Source organism: Cystoisospora suis, assembly GCF_002600585.1.
Source record: "Cystoisospora suis strain Wien I chromosome Unknown contig_177, whole genome shotgun sequence".
Lineage (NCBI taxonomy): Eukaryota > Apicomplexa > Conoidasida > Eucoccidiorida > Sarcocystidae > Cystoisospora > Cystoisospora suis.
In genome coordinates, this window is record NW_027152979.1 from 25,334 (window position 1) to 25,809 (window position 476).

The window sequence follows — 476 nt, forward strand, 5'->3', positions numbered from 1 at the left end:
GGGAGGAGACAAGAAAGCTGCGCTTCCGCCTCCAGGAGGAGATAAGAAGACTGCGCCTCCGCCCCCAGGAGGAGCTAAGAAAGCGTCTCCTGCACCTGGTGAGAGAAGTTTGTCGTGGCGTGTCGTGAGTGGATGGGGTTGGGAGGGGGGGAAGACGTTGAGGGGTGGTGTGTGTGTTGTTTCTTCCTCTTGATCTCTAGAATTTTTTCGGAATCAATCAGGTGAAGACGGACAGGTCGTATGTCGTGGCAGTTGAGATCTCTCTCTATAAGTAGTCGGAGTTAGCCGTGCCTGGTGTGGTATACACCTGAGGTGGTCGTGATAATACAGTGAAGTAGACGAGGGGATAAGAGGATAGGTTGAGTATCGGTCCGCTCAATCCGGAATGGGTGATAGTTGTATGCTTGCGTAGAAATCACAGACTGGAATATATATGAATGTACCCGGATCTACATCTATCTTTAATCTATCTATCT

At 49.8% G+C, this 476-nt stretch overlaps 1 protein-coding gene across 1 annotated transcript in view; it reads left to right on the forward strand.

Annotated features, from left to right (window-relative positions):
* The window catches only part of CSUI_000427 (uncharacterized protein), a 5,367-nt gene that overhangs the window by 3,573 nt on the left and 1,318 nt on the right, over nt 1-476 (forward strand). The window contains exon 2 of the mRNA XM_068060661.1: nt 36-98. Within this exon, the coding sequence (XP_067927362.1) occupies nt 36-98 (63 nt within the window). The remainder of the gene's footprint in view (nt 1-35; nt 99-476) is intronic.